The 19,307-nt window shown below is 44.1% G+C and overlaps 1 protein-coding gene across 1 annotated transcript; it reads left to right on the top strand.

Annotated features, from left to right (window-relative positions):
• The first annotated feature begins 3,293 nt into the window (after nt 1-3,293).
• tnfrsf11b (tumor necrosis factor receptor superfamily, member 11b) lies at nt 3,294-16,069 on the top strand. Its single transcript, XM_084311817.1, has 4 exons — nt 3,294-3,341; nt 3,468-3,855; nt 10,364-10,546; nt 14,427-16,069. Exons 1-4 carry the CDS (start codon nt 3,339-3,341, stop codon nt 14,753-14,755), a joined length of 903 nt encoding a protein of 300 aa, XP_084167943.1. The 5' UTR covers nt 3,294-3,338; the 3' UTR covers nt 14,756-16,069.
• Nucleotides 16,070-19,307: the final 3,238 nt, after the last annotated feature.

The following is a 19,307-nucleotide window of genomic DNA, read 5'->3' as shown; positions in this document are numbered from 1 at the left end:
AATTGAATATGATTCCGACATCTGAGGTAGATGACATAAACGAGGAGATGGCTGATCCCATTCAACTCAACGTTGGTCCAACTGAAGGTGAAGCTACACAGTGACATAATGGACCTTCCTTCTTTTATAGATTCCTTGACCTGCAACAGGAAGTTATTAAGTGTCCTGGATGCAGCCACGGTTTCTATATTATGAAGATGTAGTCACTTATGTTGAAGTAAACAACACTGACTGGGGACCCAGCGTTCTGAGCGTTTTATCCCTGTGAATTCACCTGCTCTGTCCAAATAGAATCCTTGGTCCTATACTGCATGTGATCCAAGCCGCCCAGGAAAGGTCTCCAAGGTTGTCAAGGAAACCTCATTGTTTTTTCGTCAATATCTAGACCTTGGATCCAGCCCTGGCTGTAGTGGGTTTGCATGGGGTGGGCATGGTGTGTGAGGCGCAGCGGCACGCGAGGGGGCCCTCTGAACCCCAATGCCCGGGGGCCCCAGGGGATAGTAATCCAGTTAGTGATAATCTGTGTAGTGACATCACCTGAAACAAAACAGAAACAGTGTACTCATTTGACCAAGAACTGGGTCACATAAGGCACAAAGGCTTTCCTTGTCAGACCATCTTATGACCATGATGAACACATTTCTTTTTTTAGCATTAGGACAGAAAGCACCATGACAAAGCGGACAACATGACTCGTGCCAAAATCAACTTTCAAAATGACTGAAGCATCCCTTCTGTGTGACTTGTTCCTTTTGTCAGTAGTATTATGGGCTACATCATTTTGGAATGTTTTTGGCCTCTCACACTAGACTCTGAGGAAATTCAACGGTATTGCTTTGTGTGATGATGCAGTGAGAGGTGAAGATGCAGGCCAGGGGGCCTGTACGTTAATGCCAAGCAAGCAGTGCAAAAATGCTTCCGCATTCGTCACCGCACGCTAGTGCGGTAAAGCGCCCTTCTTTTCAGACAAATGCTACCGTGCGTGCACCGGCGGCGGCGTGCTCGCTCAGGTGCGTGCGTGCGCCGGCGTGCTCGCGCGAGGTGCCCGCGCATGCGACACGAGCGGAGCTCAATATATATAAGTCACCGCCCCTTATTCAGTATCCAACAAATAGCTCAATTGGCAAGGACACATGGCTGTGGATCCTATGGCTTGTTTGCTGGCGAGTTCGAATCCCATCAAAAATATTTTTTAACGTGATTTTTTTTTAACGTGTATTCTTTCGCCGATTAAGGTTAGGCATTGTTTCGGAGTTGGTTAAGGTTAGAACGGTTAAGTTTAGGCGCTGTTAAGGAGCTGGTTAAGGTTAGAGTTTGTCAAAGAGAATGGCAATATAATTTCTATGGTTAAGGTTAAGGTTAGGCATTGTTTCGGAGTTGGTTAAGGTTAGAACGGTTAAGTTTAGGCGCTGTTAAGGAGCTGGTTAAGGTTAGAGTTTGTCAAAGAGAATGGCAATAGACAGCCTATTTCCGCGAAAATGAAAGGCGCATTACTGCATGCCACTACGGTAAATTTTTGCACTGCTTGCTTGGCATAAAGCTACACGCGGCCAGGGGGGGGAATTACCAGCCCCGCCATATACGGGTGTAACATGTCTTAGTAAATATATAATATAAAATATATATATTTGTATATATCACGTACCTACTCTTATTAATTATATCACTGGCCAGTATCAGTATGGCAATTACTACTACTACTACTACTACTACTACTACTACTACTACTACTACTACTACTACTACTACTACTGTCATTATTGAACTCAGGTGTTACTGATTGTGCGTGGGGATGAGACGCTGAGACTATTGATAAGCCAGTGGGACTCGGATATCGGGGTTGGAGCACACAAGCGGTAACCAGACTCTGCTAGGGCCCGGGGGTGGGGTCGATCGTGGAGAGTTATCCACCGGCGATGAAGACAATTTAGCCAGCCGTCCAAAGGTTCCAGTAGCGCGAGGAGGGGAGGCTTACCCTCCTGGAGACAGATATGGACGGGACATAGAGGGTACTGAGTTACCTCACTCCTAAAGACATTATACTCGGAACGTCCTCGCAGACACCGGGTACGATTGCCAGGTTACAAGTCAACTACAACCTGGTGGACCACCGTTCGCCGGAGCATTCGGCCGGAGAGTTGGACAGGGTCCAAGCACCGACCCTCGGGGGGGTCGCGCTGTGCGGCGAGTTAAGTCCACTGTTACCCACATTGCACTTAGTATAGGATTTTGTATTATGATCTATTTTTATAACTGTATAGGCCTACTGTGTAAATTGGTATATTGACTAATATTGTATTGTATATGGTGTTATTGGTGTATCCTATAGTTATGCTCTCTATATTATATCGTGCCTCTTAATTTAACCTGCATATAGGCTATTCCTTCCTATCCCCTATTTATGCCCTATTTATTGTATAGCCAGGCCGGTAGGATATTGAGTATGACCGATTGAGGAGGGACATGGGAAGACGAGAGGGGGGGGGGGTAATTATTGCCGGAAGAGTGTTCCTTAATTAACTACTATGGTTTGATGTGTTTTGCAAATGCCTCTTCGAGAGGGTGTCTGAAGTGCGTGGTTGATTAGGCCTTTTGTTCCAAGGGCTGTGCCTCTTACAGAGGGCGTTTAATGTGTGGGATTAAACACACCGTGGTGTGTGCAATTGCTGTGCCTCTTACCGTGCCTCTTACCGAGGGTGTTTAATGCGTGGGATTAGACACACCGTGGTGTGCAGTTGCAGTGCCTCAAAAAGAGGGTGTTTAATAGGTGGGATTAGACACACCGTGTTTTGTAATTGCAGTGCCTCATATAAGAGGGTGTTGTATAATAGGAGCTCTACGGTACCCAATTGGTCCTCTTAATTAATAGATCCCGTGTCCTCTGTATAATCGTTTAGTATAGGTACTTTTATGAAATAAAGTTGTTATTCCTTGTACCCCGGTTGTGCAGTTGGTTATTTCAGGGCATTTGGATAAATAGCAGTTTCCAGTTTCTCCGGCTACTGGTATAGCTCACGTATTTATTACAATACCATCACCCTACTTAATATTACTGTACATACATCAGATTAGCATATTTTCTTAGTAGCCTTATATATTCCATTTAATCACAGTGCACTTTACGGTTTGCACTCTGGTTAGATGCCAACTTCCGTGCTGAATGATCTAATAGAGGCTCTGCCTCATCCCCCAAATTGGTTTAATCGGATAGATCAATGAGTCAGCCGGACGTCACTCTCTCACCGTACATATAAGAGCCGAATACATACGACTGTCATCATCAGCACCACGGAGTGACCGACGCACAAGTCTTCGCGAGGGAAATTAGACGCTTTAATATGGTACGCATGGGCACAGCGGTGTGTTTTTTTATTTTACACTCAATCTAACACTATATAACGTGACATATATTTATTGTTTATTTTGATTGAAAATAACGTGTTTTTGCTTTATTCAACATTTTCCAGTTACAGATGTTCTTACTGGTAGCGTCCGTTGCCGCTCAGCGCAGCACCGACGGCGGGGCGAAGACGTTCCAGAGTGAAGATCCAAACACCGGGTTGCCGGTCCTCTGCGACCGCTGCGCTCCGGGAAGCTACCTCCGTGCCACCTGCAGCGCCGCGCAGACGAGCGACTGTGCGCGCTGTCCGCCGGGGTCCTTCACCGAGCTGTGGAATCACATCAACAAGTGTCTGCGCTGCGGGACGTGTGGAACAAACGAGGTGGTCAAGGAGAGCTGCTCTCCGGAACGCGACTGCTCGTGCGAGTGTAGAGACGGCTACTTCTTCAAGAGGAGTTACGACACGTGCATCAGACACACCGAATGCCCCACTGGACACGGAGTGGTATCTAGAGGTATATTATTAAATATTATTGTTTTTAGTTAGGTTTGTTTCAGCTTGAATCAGAGACATATTTTTTTTTTCTTATTTGGCTAACCATTTATGCTAATTACGCATTGATTGATTGATTGATTGATTGATTGATTGATTGAAAACGTTATTAACAGATTGCAGAATGGGTACAATACAGTACAGCTCAATACACACAATTGTTAAGGGGATGCAGACCAGAGAAAGACTTTCGTCTTGTTTACATCAGGGTCCCCCATTTTCAATTCATCAGGACATATATGACATACATGACATACAGATAGTCAGTACTGCTACATCTATACATTTATGACATACCAGATTTGCAAATACAGTACTGTTTGTGATACAGAAGGAGTCAAGAAAAGGGAGTATATACATTTGACGTAGAAACTGTACATTGGAGGAGGTTGGGTGGGGGGGGTTGGGTACATTGGGATATTGACAACCATACTGGGTAATTTACATTGGAGGTGGGGGGGGGGGGGGGGGCACACTGTATAAACAAGCAAAACTGTACATTGAGGGGGGGGGGGGGACACTGTACAAACAAACAAAATTGTACATTGGACTATTGACAAAACCATACTAGGTAAATTACTGTACATTGGAGGGGGTTGGGTTGCGTCTACCTTAATGATAAGCAAGCAGTGCAAAAATGCGGAAGCATTCGTCACCGCACGCCACTACGGTAAAGCGCCTTTCTTTTCAGGCCCGCTTTGGGAGCTGTCGTGCGGAAATAGGCTGTCTATTGCCATTCTCTTTGACAAACTCTAACCATAACCAGCTCCTTAACAGCGCCTAAACTTAACCGTTCTAACCTTAACCAACTCCGAAACAATGCCTAACCTTAACCATAACCTTAACCATGCCTAACCTTAACCATAGAAAGAATATTGCCATTCTCTTTGACAAACTCTAACCTTAACCAGCTCCTTAACAGCGCCTAAACTTAACCGTTCTAACCTTAACCAACTCCGAAACAATGCCTAACCTTAACCTTAACCTTAACCATGCCTAACCTTAACCGGCGAAAGAATACACGTTAAAAAAAAAATCACGTTAAAAAAAATATATTTTATGGGATTCGAACTCGCCAGCAAACGAGCTGTAGGATCCACAGCCATGCAGTGTTGCCAATTGAGCTATTTCTCGATACTGAATAAGGGGCGGTGACTTATATATATTGAGCTCCGCTCGTGTCGAACCAAGGCGGGATCTCATGCGCATGCGCGGGCACCTCGCGCGAGCACGCCGGCGCACGCACGCACCTGAGCGAGCACGCCGCCGCCGGTGCACGCACCTGGGTGCTGGGCGGCGGAAAATGAAAGGCGCATTACCGCACGCCACTACGGTAGAATGCTTCCGCATTCTTGCACTGCTTGCTTATCATTAAGGAACAGGCGGTTGGGTTAGGATATTTACAGGGGCCAGTGTTGAATTGCAGTCTCCCGTAGGTGTCCCTTGAGAGAGGTTTTGAAAGTGGGTAGTGATCCACATTCCTTTACAGCTTTGGGTAGGGCATTCCACATTGATGTGGCATAATTGCGAAACGTGTTTAGTCCCTTATTTGAGCCGAATATGGGTTTAACATGATTTGTGGAGCTCCCTCTGGTGTTGTGATCGTGGTATTCACTGACCTTTGGGAAGTATTTTGACATGTACATGGGTACCTTGGTCGTGTAGTGTATCTTGTAGACCAGGCCCATTGCAAGTTGCTGTACTCTGTCGTCTACTCTAAGCTATCCTAGGTTGTCAAAGTGGGCAGGGGTGAGGTGGGTTCTAGGAGTAAGGTCAAGCAGTAGTCTGACCAGTTTGTTTTGAGATGTTTGTAATTTTGTTTTTAGTGCCTTTGAGGTGCTTTGGTACCATGAGGATTGATTGATTGATTGATTGAAAACTTTATTAACAGATTGCAGAATGGGTACAGTACAGCTCAATACATACAATTGTTAAGGGGATGCAGACCAGAGAAAGACTTTCGTCTTGTTTACATCAGGGTCCCCCATTTTCAATTCATCGTAACATATATGACATACATGACATACAGATAGACAGTACTGCTACATCTATACATTTATGACATACCAGATTTGCAATTACAGTACTGTTTGTGATACAAAAAGAGTCCAGAAAAAAAAGAGTATATACATTTGACGTAGAAACTGTACATTGGATTGGGTAGGTGGGGGTGGGGGGGGACTGTACATTGGAGGTGGGGGGGGGGGGGGGTTGGGTAGGAGTGGGGGGGGGGATTGGGTAGGAGGGGTGGGTGGGGGACACTGTACAACTGTACAAACAAAACTGTACATTGGATTATTGACAAGACCATACTTGGTAATTTACTGTACATTGGAGGGGGTTGTGTTCGGACATTTACAGGGGCCAGTTTCGAGTTGCAGTCTCCCTTAGGTGTTTTTTGCAAGGTGCAAGCATAGTCGTAGTACCCCTGAATGAGTGCTCCTGCCAGAGTCTTCAGGGTATTCTTGTTTACCAGAGAGGAGATCCGGTACAAGAATCGAGTTCGTTGGTTGACTTTTTTTATTACATTGGATGCCATTTTGTCACAGGAGAGATTAGCCTCTAGGATGGAACCCAGGTAGGTAATTTCATCTTTCCTTGTGACAATATTGTCACCCACTGTAACTGAGAAGCCGTCGGTCTTGCTGAGTTTGTTATTTGAACCGAAGAGAATGGACTCTGTTTTGCCCATGTGTAATGATAGTTTGTTATCAGCGAGCCATATGCAGATTCTGCCTAGTTCCGAGCTGAGGGTTTTTTCAACCTGTAACTTGTTCTTGTCAGAGACCAGCAGGGCTGAGTCGTCCGCAAACAGGAACAAGTTGCAGTCACAAGCTGACGACATGTCATTTGCATAAATTAGGAACAGTAGCGGTCCTAGTATGCTTCCTTGTGGAACACCACAGCTCACTGTGAGGGGGGGGGATAGGGTACCGTTTACCTCCACCATCTGTTCCCTCCCCTCAAGGTAGGATTGCATCCAGCTCACTGATAGACTATCAAAACCAATTGCTTTTAGCTTGTCAATCAGAATGGAGTGATTGACCGTGTCAAAGGCCTTTTGTAGGTCCAGCATGACCATGCCGCAGTATTTGCCTGCGTCCACCTCTTGTTTGATGTGGTCATTCAAATAGAGAAGGCATGTGTCAGTGGAGTGGGATGTTCTGAAGCCAGATTGGAATTCGTAGATTAGATTTTTTTCCGCTAGGTACTTTTCGACCTGTTCGTAGACAATTTTTTCCATGACTTTCGAGATGGAGGTGAGAATAGAAACAGGGCGGTAGTTGCCTGGGTCTAATTTGCTGCCCTTTTTGTGCAGAGGGGTCACCCTCGCAATTTTGAAGTCCTTGGGGACGCGTCCCTGTTTTATGGAGAGGTTTATTATGTGTGTGATGATTGGGGTGATGGCGGCTGCTGAGTCTCTGAGGAATTTGGAGGGGATGTTGTCATGGCCAGTGGCCTTGTTAGGTTGGAGGGCGCTCAGTTTATTGAGTACCTCATCTGTTGTTACCATTTCCAGCTTGAAGTCGTCCTTGCGGACCCCTAGGTTTTTGTAGTAAGCTACTATGTGTTATACCCCATAAAGCCCTGAGTGGGAGGGTAGTTTGTTTACCAGTGTTGTGGCTATGTTTGTGAAGAAAATGTTTAAGTAATTGGCTACATCCAGCTTGTCTGTGATGAGCGTGTTGTCCGTTTTTATGTTTATGTTTGAGAATCTGGTTTTAAGTTTTTTACTGCATCCTAGTTGATTATTGAGTAATTTCCAAAGTTCACGTGGTTTGTTTTTGTTTTCCTCAGTTTTGTCATTGATGAAAATCTTTTTTGCAGTTTTGATCATGGAGTTTACGTCGTTTCTTAGTCTGTTTCTTTCTAGTTTGAGTTCAGTCACGTGGGCTTGGAGTTCACTGCTCGTGCTTTTAGTAAGCTTTGACTGACTTTTACGAAACTCAGAGCATTTTTTGTCTCTGGTTTTCATAGCGGCCAGTATTTCGGAGTGCATCCACGGCTCAGCGCGATTTTTTACCCTGGTGGTTCTTAGGGGGGCCATGTCGTTTAGTATTGTTGAGAATTTGGTTTTGAAACCAAGCCATGTTTCTTCAACCAGTGTACCATTGAGTTCATCTGACCAGTCCAGACTCTCCAGTTCAAGGTTGAAGGCCTCGCTAGAGTAGGTTTTGAGGCCTCTAGATGTGACTGTTTTGTGGCAGCCAGCCTTTTGTTTTAGTTTTTTGCGGGTACAGAATATCATATAATGATCACTTAACCCGCATGCTATAACCCCTTTATTGGAGATCTTGGACTTGTCGGAGGTCAGAATGAGGTCAATGGTAGTCTGAGTTGATTCACATACACGTGTGGGTTGGGTGATTAGCTGGCTGAGGCCGTGCAGATCACAAAACCTACTGAATGACTTGAAGACGGGTGCATCTTTTCGTTGCATATCCGTGTTCCAGTCTCCAATAAGAATTTTGTCTACATCCTCAACTCCAGCTAAACACCCATCCAGTGTATCATAAAAGCCACTATGATCTGGCGGCCTGTAGACTGTGCCAACCAGTAGGGATTTCGCCCTTTCGAATAGGATTTCCACCCATACAGTTTAAATTGATTTATGATTCAGGTCATTTCTGTTGATGAATTTGGTGTCCTTGTGTATGTACACACAGACACCACCTCCATGTTTGTTCCTATCATTCCTGATTATTGAGTAGTTCTCAATCTCTATCTCTGGATCTTTTACAGAATCGTCAAGCTTAGTTTCTGAGAAGCACAGTATGTTTGCCTTACCATTTATGAATAATTGTTTGATTTCATCCAATTTGTTTTTTAAGCTGTTAATGTTAATGTGAAAAATGTTCAGTCCATTGGCGTTGGTTATTTCATTGATGTTGGCAGGTTCGAAGTATTGTTCGTTTGTGATCTGTTCCTCTGTGTGGGGCTGGGGGGCTTTGTTGTTGTGGGTGGGAAGGGGGGAGGGGGGGGTCGGGTCCCGCGCCGTGCTGGAACAACAAAGAAGGGGGGAGGGGGGGGTCGGGTCCCGCGCCGTGCTGGAACAACAAAGGACTCATTCCTGGATACTTGCCCAAAGTTGTAAAACAACACAAACTGTGGCTTCAGCGCACCCAAGTAATGTATTTTAGGCTCTGTGAAAACGAAAACATAAATGTTCTTTTAAATCCAAGCCACATCCATATGTTATTATTATGTATGAAGGTATTACACCAAATAACTGGAAGATAACAATGGTTTCCAAAAAGGCAGAAGTCCAAATAAAGAGTATAATATAATATAATCCAAAAAAGCATTTGTTAAAACATTTCCCTGTCTCTATCCTTTATATTATACCTGTCCCTATCCTTTATATTACACCTGTCTCTATCCTTTATATTATACCTGTCCCTATCCTTTATATTACACCTGTCTCTATCCTTTAAGTTGTCCAGAACCCTCACATGCGTGTTGTGTTGTTGACTGGATGTATAATCTGGTCCTGCTCCATAAACAATGAATGCATGATTTTGTGAGGCCATAAAATGTTACTGCTCTTCTTGGAGCAGCCCCAGACTTTTACATCCAAGTGGCATCACAGATCAGGGGGTTCACTCTCTCTTGATTTTCACGAAAAGAGTTGTGCATATTATTACAAACACAGACTGAGTTGTCCTGGGGCACAGTGAAAAGTGAGTTGCATTCCCCCCCTTTAAGATTTGAAAAGCAAATTGGTCTGCATGCATATCCAGCCTTTTTGTGTTTAAAAGCCTACACAATGCTGTGTGTAAAGGATGAATATTTCAAGGCTTAATTTTATATATTTCCATTATTAGTATTACCACATCCAAACAAGATTTTTTTCCAACAAAATGCATACATTAAAGTCCCCATGAAACGACTAGCAGAATGCTATTTGATTCCACATAGTTGTGCATCTATGAGCTAGCGAGGGACTTGTAATGGATATTGATAAAAAATAACATAAACATCTATTTTGATTTCATGGGGTCTTTAATAACAAAGTCACCTCCACTCCCCGACTTTCGAACACCCTCCCTCAGACTATCAGAGACTCTCCCTCAGTCTCCACCTTTAAATCCCCACTCAAAACCTACCTGTTCTCCCAAACATACAACCGTTATACCCATAACCACCCTCCTCCAACCTACCACCTCCCCTCCCATTAACCACCCTCCTCCAACCTACCACCTCCCTTTCCCCTTCCCTACTTTCTCTCCCTCTCCTGTCCCCCCCTCGGTTTCCTTACTTCCCTGATTGTTCCCCTACTGGCTTTTGTATTGGTTGCTTGTTACTTGTGGTTTTATGTCTTGTGTATTCATACTGTTGCTTGTTCCCTCTGGTTCTATGTTTCTCTGTTCTTTGTTTTGCTTATTGTCAGCACCTTTGGGTTCTTGAAAAGCGCTATATGCAGTAAATACAATGAATTATTATTATTATTATTAGTCCCACTTGATCAGGTACCCCTGAGGAAGACACGGTGTGCCGGCTGTGTCCACCTGGGTTTTACTCTGGGAACGCCTCTGCCCACCACAGCTGCACAGCGCACACCAGCTGCCAGGCTGGCGGACAGCGCCTGGTGCTGAAAGGTGGCACATGGCACGACAGCGTGTGCACGACATGCGTCGAGCTAAGAACTCGCAGTAAGTTCATGTATATTCAAATAAGTTCTTTATTTGTCACAACAATACAGGGGCATTGCAGGTAATGACTGTTAACAGAAATGGCTATGGGGTGACAATAATGTACAAGAGGCAGGGTTTCCATCTGTGGCCTTGCTCTGCTGGCAGCGGTTTATTCATCCACATTGACTCATACCACAACAGCTCATGTGTTCTCCTCTCCGGGAGAGGCATGTGTGGGAAGAAGAAAAAGTAGGCGGGAACCAAGACTTATATACTCCCCAACCTGGCGTAGACAGTAGAAGCTCCGCCTATAGCGCCCTCCAGTGGACACAGATATATATGCAGTCATGGGAGTAGTAGAGGACAGTTACAGTTAGTTACAAGTTGTAACTAACTGTAACAACCATATACATACACCCTCTAGATTCAACAATGACATTCTTGTGTTTCGAGCTCAGACTCAACAGTGCACAATTAAGAAACAACAATGAATACAAGAATGGTAACAATAAGCAGTGTGTGTGTGTGTGTGTGTGTGTGTGTGTGTGTGTGTGTGTGCAGGGGCGGGGGGGGGGGGGGGGTAGTTTAGGATGATTCCAAGGGCCCAGCACTGGGGGGGGGGGGGGGGGGGGGGCCCAAAAAAATTAAATAAATAAAATAAAATGTTTACTAGACATCACTCAGGTGTATTATTGATGCTCTCATTGATACTATGTTTGTTTCTGAAGTGTGTGTATATGTGTGTGTGTGTGTGTGTGAGATATATAGAGAGAGAGGGGGGGCTTTGGTAGACTATTGCATTGGTCCATTCATTGAAGATGAACGCAATGCGACATCCTTTACTAGGCTCACCCACCAACAGTGCAGGTGCTGAACTGCTGATCCGAATGTATAGGTAAAAACCATATTATGTGTTTTCATCAATAAAAAAATGGCCAAAAATGTACGCGCGCTCGCATTCACTGGGGGCCTACAAATACATTCTTTCATGGGGCCCAGAATCTGGAGCTACATCCCTGTGTGTGTGTGTGTGTGTGTGTGTGTGTGTGTGTGTGTGTGTGTGTGTGTGTGTGTGCGTGCATGTGTGTGTTTACACGTTTTTAGATAGGGCTATCTCGTCATTGTCGGTGATCAGGCCAATGACCACTGTGTCGTCAGCAAACTTGATGATGGTGTTGGAGCTCTGTGTGGCCACACAGTCATGTGTGAACAGGGAGTGCAGGAGGGGGCTGAGTACGCAGCCCTGGGGGGCACCGGTGCTGAGAGTCAGTGTGGAGGAGGTAATGTTTTAGTCCATGTTTCTAGTGTTAGAGGAGGGGTTCTCAAACTTTTTTATACCACGACCCCATTTTATTTCGGAATTTGTTTGGCAACCCCACACTTAACTCTTTCTCTGCCATAGGGTTATCTTGCCATGCGTTGAACGCCAAAACCAGAGATTTCAGAGGCGGCCAGAGGATGTAGTGCGGAAGGGTCTTGAGGGTTTGTAGTTAGAGACCATTGGTCGTAGGTAGGCAGGAGCCGTACCTTGAAGTGTATTTGTGCGCAGATGGGGAGCCAGTGCAGCTCTCTAAGAAGTGCCCTAACTTTGACTTTGGTAGGTTGGAGATCAGGTGGGCCGCTGAGTTCTAAATTAGATGAAATGGCTTGGTGGTGGTAGTCGGTAGACCAGCTAGCAGTGCATTGCAGTAGTTGAGGCTAGACATGACTGTTGATTGCACGGGGAGTTGAGTGGCTTCTTTTGTCAGGAAGGGGCGGGTCCTTCTGATGTTACTCAAGAGGAATCTGCAAGTTCTGGTGGTTGCGGTGATGTGATCGGAGAAGTTCAGCCGGACGTCAAGGACTACACCAGGTTCTTGGCGGTTGGGGACAAAGCCACAGCTACATTCTCCACTGTCATGGAAATGTCGGTCAGTGGGGAGGATTTTGCCGGCAGGTGAAGTAACTCCGTTTTCCTTAGGTACCATTTGAGGTGGTTGGTCGTCATCCAGGCGGAGATGTCGGACAGGCATCCTGAGATCCGCTCAGAGACATGGATATCTGAGGGAGGAAAGGAGAGGAAGAGTTGAGTGTCATCGGCATAGCAGTGACGAGAAGGCATGACATGTGATAATGTTACTCAGAGATTTGGTGTAGAGAGAGAAAAGGAGGGGTCCAAGGACTGAAATTAAATTTTTTTTTATTGCTAATTAAAATTAAATAAATGTATTTATTATATAAATGCATATATATCATATTCGACGCAGACGGTAGGCTATATATAGCTCATTTTGTTATTAATCTTATTAAACTCACCTCCGGTTTTGGGGATATTAGCCTCCGGATTCTATTGCCCCCTTCCCTCTGGACAGTGTCCCGGCGATACTCCCCGTGTATTCTGTTATTATAACAAACCGACACTCTGATTCAGTTCTCAATAATAGTCGGGCCAGACTTGCTGAACAACATGTGACGTCCCCCTCTCCTCCATGTGTGATTGTGAAGCTCCTGTCAGTGGCAGATCCTGCATTCTACCTTTTGGGGATCATCTGAAACGGTGTTCTGCGAAATTCTACTACCTGCTGGCACGCATGGCGCACGCATGCGCATGACCCACAATCGTTCACACTACAATATCCTGCCACCTTGCTGACAAACGTCTTGTTGAGTCTTGTTGTTGATATATCTTAAACAATATCTTAAACATATGTTTTTCATTGCACCTTTTGAACTGTATATGCATGTAAATATTTGCATGTAATTGGCTTTGCAGCCGAATGTATTTGTAGATGATAAAATGTCGGTACACCTGTTGTAATTCGGAGTGAACTATAGGGTGACGTCACCCAGCTGTCCAAACATATAGGCGATTCGCGCTACGGCAGCAGTTCTCAGCAGAGTAGTACAATTTCGCAGGGAGGTGGGAACGACCCTGGGGTTGAGGGAGGAGTTGATGGTTGCAGTTAGGAATGGGAGGATGTCTGGTGCTATGGTCTGGAGGAGTGGGGAGGGTATTGGGTCCAGCTGGCATGTAATGGGACGGTTTAATGTTACCAGTGTCAGCGCTTCGGTGTCTGTAATGGGAGAGAAAGATGACAGAGTAAAAGAGGACAATTAACAATATACAACGTAAAAACGGATTAAATAGAGTATATATTTAATTTAACTTTTTAATTTTAATTTGTTCCATTCATGGTAATGCACAGTAATGCACACTGCCATAAAAAAAGAAGAAAATCATAATCAACATACAGTACCTCTCAATTTACATTGAAAGGGGGTGGTATTCACCACATGTTCGATGATGTTCTGCTGTTGTGTGACATACAGGCAGCTCTGCGTTAAGAGGGTGGGTATAGACCTGTTCGCTGTATACGTCAGACTCAGTGTGCACGCGGAGCAGAAAGGAACGTAATCCTGGACAGAACTACAATATATTTGCATTTTGTTAGCTATGCTAGCGATCTAAACAATCAATCCATGCCAAAGTCGATCTGCACTATCTCTGCCGAGCTAAAGAAACTTTTCCGCACCTACTCCCAAACTCTGCAAGCGCAGATTGCCCACGGAGTCTCTCTGGATTGTCCAGAGATCTAGTTTTATCAATCTGAGAAAGTGCCGATCGACTTGGGATTGGTCTCTCCGTGTTCAGGAGACTCGGGCGTATAAAAGTCTATTGGATCACGTCTCCAGCACCCCCCCACAGCCTTAGCTACAGTACAACCACTTAATGTCAAGGCTCTCATCCACATTCATTCATTTTCTCCTCCCGCTCTCTCTCCCATGAGATTTCAGAATACCGGAAGTGTTGCAGATGGTCTCTATTGCACTGTATTTGTGCTGTATGATGACTATACATTTGAATCTAATCTAATCTAACTAGTCACTGACACTGATCGTTCACTTTCCCCTCTCGAAGACGGAGCCGACTACCTGAGAGACATCCTCCCGTCCTTCTTCGTCCACCAGAACCTGCCCGTGAAGCGTCTGCGTCGCCTGGTGCTGAAGACCCCGCCCGGGGGAGGCGAGAGGCCCCTGCGAGAGGTCGTCCTCCGGCTGCCCCGCCGGGACCTGCTCGCGCTCCTCCTCGGCTGGGCGCGCCAGGCTGATGCCGCGCAGCTCCGGCGACTGCCCAAAAAACTGACGAGGGTGGGAGCGGTCGGCGCCGGTGAGAAGCTGACGAAGAAGCTGAGCGCCGTTGACTCTCAAACCACACGGATGTGTTCGGGGGGAAGCGGCGGCGAGTGACACGTTAGCCGGACGGGGATAGAGTACCGACGGTATTGTTCTCTCCCTGTTGGTTAAAGTCGGTCATGGTTTGTTTGACGGTTATTGAGAGTATGATATTTGGCCAGCGGTGATGTCATTGGGGACATTGAGTCATTGTGTTGTGTTCATTACAGATGGGGAGTTGTAATTAACACAACACAGTGTTAGGGGGTGAAGTGCCCCTTTAATTACCTCCACCATGGAAATGGTGTTTTCACCTCTTGTGTGTCTGTTTGTCTGTCTGTATATGTTTGAAAGTAATGGCCATTTTGCCATGAGACCTAAAGGCAGCTAAAAACGTAATTCTACAGGCAGGCTTTTTAAACACTTTTAGCCGTGTCTTTTCTTTTTCCTTTTTCTGTTGTTTTAGCTCATTTGAATGTTTTATTCTTCTCTTCACATGTTTCTTCTTCTTTACGGATGTTTTATAAAAATGCTGTAAAGCACTCTGTGCACTCGTGCTGAGAAGGGCGCTATATAAATATAAATAAATATAAAACGTTTTACTTATTTACTTAGGCTACTTACCTATTGATTTTGGTGACCCCATGACCCCTTTCCTTTAATGCCACCATTATAGTCAAAATATACATTTTAAAATGAACTTATCTCCTGACCCATTAGTCATCATCTGTCATCAGTGAATGAGCACATGGTCATGCATTGGGCAAGTCACAAGCAAGTTTCTTAACCTTTCTTAAACTTCAAGTCTTAAGCAAGTCCCAAATCACTGTGTTTAGACTCAAGTCAAGACTCAAGTCCAGTCACTGCTAAACGTCAAGCAAGATGCAAGTCAAGCCATTGCTCAGGGCAAACAAGTCACAAGTCAAGTCACTATAGCTGGCTATTTAGCTTAATAAAAACAAGTGTCAAGTCGTGAGTCCTCAAATTTGCAACTCCGAGTCCCCCATCTCTGGGCGAAGGTCTGCACTCTACTGAGGCCATTGTTCTAGTTTCAATATGTATTCAATAGTTATATGCTGCCCTGTTTCAATATGCACTATTTGTTTTGTCACATACTCTGGTATCTATGGTTACAGAATAATGGATATTCAATATCTATGGTTACAGAATAATGAATATTCTCTATATATGGTTACAGAATAATGAATATTATATGTTACATCTGTGTGCTCTAATGTGCCATTTTCTACATTTGCAAATGGGATTCATACACTAATTCAACATGTAGACATGTATTTATTTTGTTTTATTTATGACAAAAAGGAATAGTAATGTATGGTAGATGTGTGTTTTTTATTGACAATATGCTGGCTTCTCTTTTCTATTTTTGGCTAAATGTACATTTTGATACATTAAAATCTGTGTGTAGCTGAAATGTGAATGTGTGGTTGCTTTGGTAAGAGGCGTATATGAGAATCATGCACAAATCAACTATTGTGCATTACTGTATTATACACGCAGAAAAATTGTGGTTCTTCATTGGTTCTATGGGGTGGGTTAAGGTGCTATATAAGCACTGCTACCATACAAAGAACATTTTAAGCCCCTGTATGATTCACCTCTAATATAGCACCATTTGAAAAAGGTGCCATATAGAAACGTTAAGGATAGGTGTCATATAGCACCACAAAAGGTTCCCCTACCATTATCCAATCCAATCCACTTTATTTATGAAGCACATTTAAAAACAACAACTAAATTGCTGGACAAGTCCAACAACAAATATTTACATAAAATAAAAAGATAAAAAGCACACAATAAAACATATACAATATGTCACATAAAAAGGCAGGTATCTCAAACTGTGAAAACCAAAAGCCAAAGGAAATAAATGTGTTTTGAGGCGTGATTTAAACACCTGATTTAAACATGCAGAGGCAGCTCATTCCAGAGCTTTGGGGCTGCCACTGCAAAAGCATGGTCCCCCCTAAGCTTCAGCCTGGACTTGGGAACACCCAGAAGGAGCTGATCAGAGGACCCGAGGGACCTTGGAGGAACATAAGGTTCCAGCAGATCCGAGAGGTAACCCGGTGCCAAGCCGTTCAGACATTTAAAAGCAAACGATAAAACATTCAAATCGATCCTAAAACGCACAGGAAGCCAGTGGAGGGAAGCCAGTACAGGGGAAATGTGCTCTTGCTTACGCGTACCAGTTAGCAGATGAGCAGCAGTGTTCTGGACTAACTGCAAGCGAGAGAGGGAGGCCTGACTGACGCCAACATACAAGGCATTACAATAATCTAGACGAGAGGTCATAAAAGCATGTAATGACCAATGTCATTGCTACAGTCAGAAACACAATGGTTCCCAAGACCAAGCCACGTATTATTATAAAGCGTAACATGAAAAACGTTATTGAACGAGGGTTTTTTCACAATCTATTTTATTTTGATTGGGAGAGAATGAATCTCATTGCTGATGTTGAAATTGCCTGGAAATTATTTTATGATGGTTTTATTGAAATTGTAAATAAGCATGAAAATACAGAGTAAAAGGACGAAACAATGTATGGTTTACGCTAGAGTTATCCAGCTCACTTCACTAGCGAAATAAGGCATGGGCAAAGGCCAGGAGAACAGGTCTTGACTCATATCAGACTGGCTGCACTTCCGGCGTCTGCGTAATGCGTTCACAGTTGTCATTAGAAAAGCCAAAGCTGACCACTTCCTCACCGAAACATCAATCAATCTAAATAATCCACTGAAATTCTGGAAAACTATTAAATCCCTTGTTGGAAATAAAAACAGCACAGAGCTTCCCCCATGCATTGTTAGGGACTCGCAAAAAATCTCTGATAAGGCTGTTCGAGTCTCTCAACACTGATCATATCATTTGATTTCTCCGGTTGTTCCGATGGTCATGTTACGGATGGGTCAAGCCTTCAGTTTAAATCCGATTACAGTTTCAGATGTGCGTAAAGCCCTCAAACTCTTAGATAGTAGAATATAGGCAGTTCCTGATAACCTGGAGCCTTACTTTTTAAAGCTAGTAGCTGATTTAATTGCACTGCATCTTTTTAATATTTCCCTGGACTCGAACAAAATTCCTCACATATGGAAATCTGCTTTTGTTCTTCCCCTGCTAAAAGGGGGTGACCCTACTGTCCTGAACAACTATAGGCCAATTTCTAAATAGTCTGTCCTGGCAAAGGTTCTGGAATGCCTTGTGAGTGAACAACTGAAGGTGTTCTTATCTACTAACAATATTCTATCAGATTTTCAATCAGGTTTTAGAAAAAAAACATAGTACAGCAACAGCGGCCTTAAAAGTAGTAAATTATATTATTGAATCCCTAGATAACAAGCAACATTGTACAGCCCTTTTGGCCTTTTCATTGATCTATCTAAGGCTTTTGATACTGTGGATCATGCAATATTGATGCAAAGACTTAGGATTGTAGGATTGTCAGAACAAGCTGTCTGTTGGTTTGAAAATGATCTATCAAGCAGATCACAGTGTGTGCAGGCAGAAGGTATCACCTCTAGATCCCTTGTTATATCCAAGGGCGTGCCACAGGGCTCGGTCCTGGGACAGTTATTATATAGTTCAGGCTCAAGATAGAAACCATGCCTCTTGACCACATTACCACATTGTCGCCCTATAGCCGAATTCTGTTAACAGACTTCCGTAAGTTTACGCTGTGTAATTTTATTTATGTGGTGAATTGTGAACTATATATGAAATTAGCGGATGATTATGAAAAAAGAATGGTACAGAGATTTTTGTATCAAGACAATGACTAAGAAAAACCCACATCTAAACTAAAATAAATGGACTGCATTTATATAACAGCATTCATCCAAAGCGCACAACTTGTGCCTCACACACTCACCTATTCACTCACCCATTCACTCACCCATTCACTCACACACAGAGGGTGGTGGCCACCAATGCGGGGTGCCTGAGCAGGTCATGCATGGTGTACCCTGCAAAAAAGAAAAGAAAAACATCAAAATCCCCTTCTTTTGTTTTGCAGCGTATACAGCTGCCGTAGCATTGTTTACACATGCATGCACACATCTGGGAATGTGTTTTCTGATTGGTCTATTTTCTATATGAGTATTTAAGCTCCCTTGTTCTTCCTTTTACATTTACATTTGACATTTTGTCATTCAGCTGACGCTTTTATCCAAAGCGACTTACAAGTTATGTACAACAGGTCAGCAGGAAGGGTACAACTCTTTCAGCTGAGTAACAATGATCAAACAGTGCTGAAACTTGGGTGCTGCAGTATTGAGTGCATAGACATAAGACATATTAGTGGTTTAGTTTATTTATTTATTTATTTTTCTTCATTTCAGATATTGATTGAAAAAGTGTGTTTTTAGCCGATGGCGAAAGATTGGTTGGGGATTCGGCTGTCCTAACTGTAGTGGGAAGTTCGTTTCACCATTGTGGAGCGAGGACCGAGAATAGGCGGCTTCTCTTTGATGACCCTCCCAGAGCTCGGATAGGAGTGGGTCTGAGGCGGCCAGAGGATGTAGAGCGAAGGGGTCTTGAGGGTGTGTAGTTAGCGACCATTGAACGGAGGTAGGCGGGAGCCGTTCCCTTCGCTGTGCGATATGCC

This window comes from Notolepis coatsorum, assembly GCF_963971535.1.
Source record: "Notolepis coatsorum genome assembly, chromosome: 4".
Lineage (NCBI taxonomy): Eukaryota > Metazoa > Chordata > Actinopteri > Aulopiformes > Paralepididae > Notolepis > Notolepis coatsorum.
The sequence above is the reverse complement of the archived record's forward strand: the minus strand, read 5'-3'. Positions and strand labels throughout refer to the sequence as shown.